General features: G+C 40.5%; 1 protein-coding gene across 5 annotated transcripts in view; it reads right to left on the bottom strand.

Moving 5' to 3' along the window:
* Window positions 1-5,734, bottom strand: part of si:ch73-242m19.1 (uncharacterized) — a 182,325-nt gene extending 176,591 nt beyond the window's left edge. For all 5 annotated transcript variants that reach the window (XR_010017039.1, XM_063040782.1, XM_063040783.1 and 2 more), the window contains exons 1-3: window positions 5,708-5,734; window positions 2,700-2,846; window positions 1,246-1,318 (exon numbers count right to left, since the gene is read on the bottom strand). Coding sequence is in view for 4 of the 5 variants with exons in the window: in XM_063040782.1 (XP_062896852.1) it covers window positions 1,246-1,318; window positions 2,700-2,836 (210 nt within the window). In the remaining variant the exon portion in view is untranslated. The remainder of the gene's footprint in view (window positions 1-1,245; window positions 1,319-2,699; window positions 2,847-5,707) is intronic.
* Window positions 5,735-6,000: the final 266 nt, after the last annotated feature.

Genomic DNA, 6,000 nt, shown 5'->3' on the forward strand with positions numbered 1-6,000 from the left:
GAAGATTACACCACACATAAAGTACCCCATCAGGTCCCTCCTGCTGCATCTGTGGAAAAACATGTAGCTGTACACTGGCCTCACCTGTCACCTGAGAACCCATAAAACTACAGAGTAGGGGTTCCTAGCCTAAGGTCCACAGACCTCTTGATTAATGGTAAGGGTCCATGGTATAAAAGGTTGGTAACATATGCTGTAGAAGCTTCATACTCAGGAATTAGTACACCCTACTTGTGCTAAAATGCCTACCTTCTGCTACAACCATCTTCCTCCACTTGTCAGCCCACTCTGCTTCTCTTACTGATAGATTACTGACTTTGTCAGTTATTAATACACAAAATAACATTTCAATAATATTCCTCTATAATGAATAAGTAGATTGAATATTTTCCTGATTATTAACTTCCCATTATCATTAAGTAGGTTTTCATTGGAACCTCTGATTCTTCAGTAGGGTTTTTAGACCAATTCCTTCCATGGCACCAGGCCAAGTTCGAGTAGAATAGAAGAAACATATCTAACACACCTCCAAGAGGACTTCAACCTTGCCGTGGTTTGGAGGTTTGCATGCCTCAATGACCCAGAGACAGGAGCCAGGGCTTTATGCTTTGGCTCTTGGTAGGGTCACCCATGCCAGACAGGTCAAAGGATAGAGGCCAGACTAAGATCCACCGGTCCTCCAGGTTTGGAGGGTGGGGGGGGGGCGGTGGTGTCCAGCTCAGGGCTAACAACCCTGACTGGTAAAACAAAATTATTATGCAAACAGCAATGTAGAATCCTTCTACATCTGAGTGCGATGGTATTCCTGAGTCTCTGCCCGGGACTTGCATGACTGACAGTAGTGAAAACTGAGAGGAAGCTACTGACACGATGAAGGAAGCCAGAGATGGAGGACCTTCATTACTGCTCCAAATGCTAGCAGCATAACAGGCAGTAAGTAAATAGGTACATCAAACACAATTGAGAGAACGTCAATAATTTTACCGGATAGAAAACTGAGAAGTTGGTTCCGAAAATCACAATGAAGAGCCATTCTTTGTTTTGGAGAAGACAACAGTGGGTAAGAGTGAGTAGAAGGGCAAAGACTAAACACCTTGAAAATAGCTACTGGAGGTAGCAGACCCTGGGCCCTCCATCAACATAAGGCTGCTTGCTGCCTACTTCTTCCACAAAACCAAAACCCAGTGAGGCCCAGTATTGCCATGTGATACTCTCAGACTAAGTTCACAATTTCTGATATTTTACCTGCAATCCTTTCTTTAGGAGCAATTCTCGTTCCTTTCTGAAATAGGAAACATCCCTCGGTATGCTAACAGAACTGAAAAATAAATCAACTGTAAATACATAAAAATGTCAACCTGAAAGTAAGTAGAATATTCTGCTGTGCAACACAAAGTATGCTGCAAAGTTTAATGTTAATGTTGTCATATTTTATTTGTATTTATTTGTAAATAAACATTTATTATTTCCTTTGAATTTCCACAGTGTTAGCTTATTATAGTCAAGGAATCTGTTCATTTCTAATATTTTTATAATCATTGCCATGAAAGCTCCGAATATGAAACCAGTTGTAATTGTTCAGATTCCAGAAGAACAAAATAATATTCAGATTACTGCAGCTTTAACCAGCTTATGCAGAGAAATATTCTGTACTTTAATCCTAACAGTTTCCCCCTAAAGTCAGAAAGACATTTTAGAGTAAGAAACTCTATCAGGCTTGGCAAGGAAGTGAAGTTAGACTCGTGTGGATTTAAATCAAAGTGATTTTGCTCTAACGAGATGCAATCATTTTGCCAGAATTATGTTTAACCTCAACGCCAAATTAATATTATGCTGGACTACTGGTTGAAAGTTTGAATTATTCCACAGTAATGTTTTCTTTTGATCTATTCCTCAGCATGTCAATGCCAAGGTAGGCACTAGTTGCTCATCTCTGATAACCCTTAAGAAGATGATGATGAGCCACCTTGCCAAACTACTGCATCCCTTCCAGTGAAGGTATTTCCTTCTGGCAGCTCTGGGATTTAGATTCTGTGATGAACAAATGGAGATGTATTTACATATTAATATGGAGTATCATTTGGAAGGGAACTGCTAAGTGTTGGAGATTTTTTGTAATAACATTTACAGGTTTTAGAGATCTGTGAGGTAATAAACTATGCTTTTATATTGTTACACCAAAGAACCACCCTATATACTGCCATATCATAGGGAAAAGCATTCATACACTATAGCAACTGTCTTTCACAACTTCAACAACATGCTGGGTAGGGTTTTTTAATGATGCTAAGATTTACAACCTGTTTTATTATACTTTTTCCTATATATAATAAAGATTAGTTTTTATTTGTCACATGCACCTCGAAACATCAGAATATAAAGGGAAATGCACCACTTGTATCATCATTTACGATGTGCTGGGGCAGCCCACGTGCTTCCAGTGCCAATGTAGCATGCCCACAACTAACCCTAACCCTCATGTCTTTTTGGAGTACGAGGGGAAACCACAGCACCCAGAGGAAACACATTCAGTCACAGAGAAAATCTACAAATTCAGTTGGAATTTTACCCCAACCTTTCAATCCCAGGCATTGTAAAGCTTTATGCTAACTATTATGCCTGTGCCACCTGCTATGTACATCTAAATTTAACATTAAAACACTGTCAACGGACCAATGTGTATTATTAGTAAATGTTACCTGAAGGGTCGAGTTGGTGTTCCTTGTAATATTCCACTTTCCTCAATCTCCAGCTTCAGTTCTGCCAGATCTGTTGCCAGCTTATTCTCCAAAATCTGTATCTTTGGACTATCAGAAACTTTATATGTTTCTCCCATCGTTTGACAGCTATTTATCAGGGAAACTAAATCAGATTTCGAATGTATTTCCATTCAGAGAATAACATATATTTGTTTTAATTACCCATCTTAGTTCCAATTACAACAGTCATCATTCATGTACTTGGCTGGAAGTAATTTCTACTCAGCAAGAACACAATATTTAAATGTGGCATGACAATTCAGCATTAGCATTACAATAAATTCACTTTGAATTCTGATTTGATTTTGGGCCTATTTTTAAATTCTATTTACATATAGAAATACTATTTCAGGATGTATTTTGTATACATTTCTCTGACATAAAATTGGACCTTTGAACCTTTGAACATAGAACATAGTGCATTACAGACCCTACAGTACATTACAGGCCCTACAGCTCACAATGTTGTGCCAACATGTAACCTACACTAGAAACTGCCTAGAATTTCTATACTGCATAGCCCTCCATTTTTCTAAGCTCCATGTACCTAGGAGTCTCTTAAAAGACCCCACTGTACCGCCTCCATCACCATCGCTCACAGTGCATTCCACGCACCCACCACTCTGTGCGAAAAACTTACCTCTGACATCCCCTTTGTATCTGCTTCCAAACACCTTAAAACTATGCCCCCTTGTGTTAGCCATTTCAGCCCTGCACAAGCAATGCCTCTTGTCATTTTATACAACTTTATCAGGTCACCTCTCATCCTCTGTTGTTCCAAGGAGAAAAGGCCAAGTTCACTCAGTCTATTCTCATAAGGTATGCTCTCCAATCCAGGCAACATCCTTGTAAATCTCCTCTACACTCTCTCTATAGTATCCACATCCTTCCTGCAGTGAGGTGACCAGAACTGATCACAGTACTTCAAGTGGGGTCTGACCAAGGTCTTATATAGCTGTAACATCACCTCATGGCTCTTGAACTCATTCCCACAGTTGATGAATGCCAACATAACATACACCTTCTTAACAACACTGTCAACCTGCACAGTAGCTTTGAGTGTCATATGGACATGGACCCAAGATCTCATTGATACTCCACACTACCAAGGATCTTGCCATTGATATTATATTCTGTCTTCAAATTTGACCTACCGAAATGAACCACTTCACACTTATCTGGGTTGAACTCCATCTGCCATTTCTCAGCCCAGTTCTGCCTCCTATTGATGTCGCACTGTAACCTCTGACAACCCTCCAGACTATCCACGACACCTCCAACTTTTATGTCATCAGCAAACTTACTAACCCACCCTTCTACTTCCTCATCCAGGTCATTTATAAAAGTCACAAAGAGGAGATGTCCCAGAACAGATCCCTGTGGAACATCACTGGTCACCATCCTCCATGCAGAGAACGAACCATATGAACCTATCTTTAGATAGGGAAACAGTTTATGCCAACAGACATACTGAGCTGAAAAGTGATAAAGAACACTCTGGCAATGGCCACTTCTAATCATCTCCACTTCGATGATAAGAGCATTCCCAGACCTTCTTTAAAAATTTATTCTGCAAATGTCACCAAGTTAAAATCACTGAACTAACAATTCAAGGGCATAAGATGAGAGAACAGCATGGACAGCAGTATTAAACAATGTAACACAGCAATGTCTTCTCAAAGATTCAAAGCACGTTTATTATCAAAGAATGTATACATTCAAGAACCATTAGAAGCAGGCAATACATGCTGCCTGCCTATATCATTACCAACAATGCCCATGTCTGCTGAATGCATCATAAAAACCCAATCCTACTATCTTCAGAGACCTAATAGTCCCAAGACCCAGCATTATTTAGTTACAGACTTGTTCCAATAATATGTACTGCACCCAGTCATTTATTGTGAATTTTCATTTGCACTTCATTCAAATTGCTCTTACTCCTGCTGCATCTGTATACTCTGCCCACTAGTCTAGCTTGTTCTTTTATTTTTTACTGTTGAGAAACAGCACAGAATTGGCCCTTAGAACCACGCTGCCCAGCAACCCCCGACTTAACCCTAGCCTAATCACGGGACAATTTACAGTGACCTACCAACCAGTACCTCTTTGGACTGTGGGAGGAAACCAGAGCACCCGGTGGAAACCCGCGTGGTCACGGGGTGGGGGGGAGAGAACGTCCAAACTCCTTACAGGTAGTGGAGTGAGTTGAACCAGGGATGCCTGTACTGTAAAGCATTGTGCTCACCAGTACACTAGCTGTTCTGATAAAGGGTCATTAACCTGTGACACTAACTGTCAGTTCCCCTCTCTCTCTCTCTGATGTCTTTCCATCAGCTGAACTTTCACACTTTTATATTTTTTTACTGATTGACCTGACATCTGGCCCACAAGTCGCTGCTCCTGAGAACACAACTCTCCAAGGATTCGGCAGAAAGCGCCACTTTGCACTGTATTATGCATCCCTGACCCTGGAGTTAGATTGAAACCCTTTAACCTTAAAGATAAAAGAACTGCTGATGGTCAGGTTTAGATATTAAACTCTTTCACCTACAGCGCGTTTCCATGTGGCCATGCTCAAAACACTACTCAGAAATGCACAAACCGATAACCAACAAGGTCGCAATGTCCATTAAAACGCTGGAGATTTTTTTTAAAGGGCTCTTTGCTTCAATTGTTGCGCAAGGCATTTCCACGTTAAAATCACTGCATTCAAATGGCCAGGCATTCATGAGTTAATTTTGCTTGGAAACTCCGCTTGCTATTTTACCTGTAACGATGTCAAATCTTCCCAATGAAACTAACAGCCGCCAATTAACATTAAAAGCCCTTTGTTGAATAGCAACGCGGGCTCGCGTTCTGAATGAGGAATAATTTGCAAAACGGCATTTTAATTTGTATTGCTCTTATTAGAAAATACCTAAAAGTATTTTAAAACATTTCCGCACCTGTACAAACGTCGAGTCGCCCTGGCATAAAATTTCGATCAACAAACCTAAGTAGGGTGTTAGTGAAGCACAGACAGGACAAAGGGGTGGGGAAGATACGAAGTCACCAAGGCAACAATACTAACATTCACAATGGCCCAGACTTCTCTCTTACTTTATGCGTTTTAATCTTTAATTTCCTTTCAAAGCTGTCTCATATTATTCTTTAACGCCCTTCGCGCAATTTAGTTGAATTCCTCCTCCTCGGCACGCATTTGTAACTATAGAAACGCACTTTAAGCCACACAAGCCAG

Source organism: Mobula hypostoma, chromosome 2, assembly GCF_963921235.1.
Source record: "Mobula hypostoma chromosome 2, sMobHyp1.1, whole genome shotgun sequence".
Lineage (NCBI taxonomy): Eukaryota > Metazoa > Chordata > Chondrichthyes > Myliobatiformes > Myliobatidae > Mobula > Mobula hypostoma.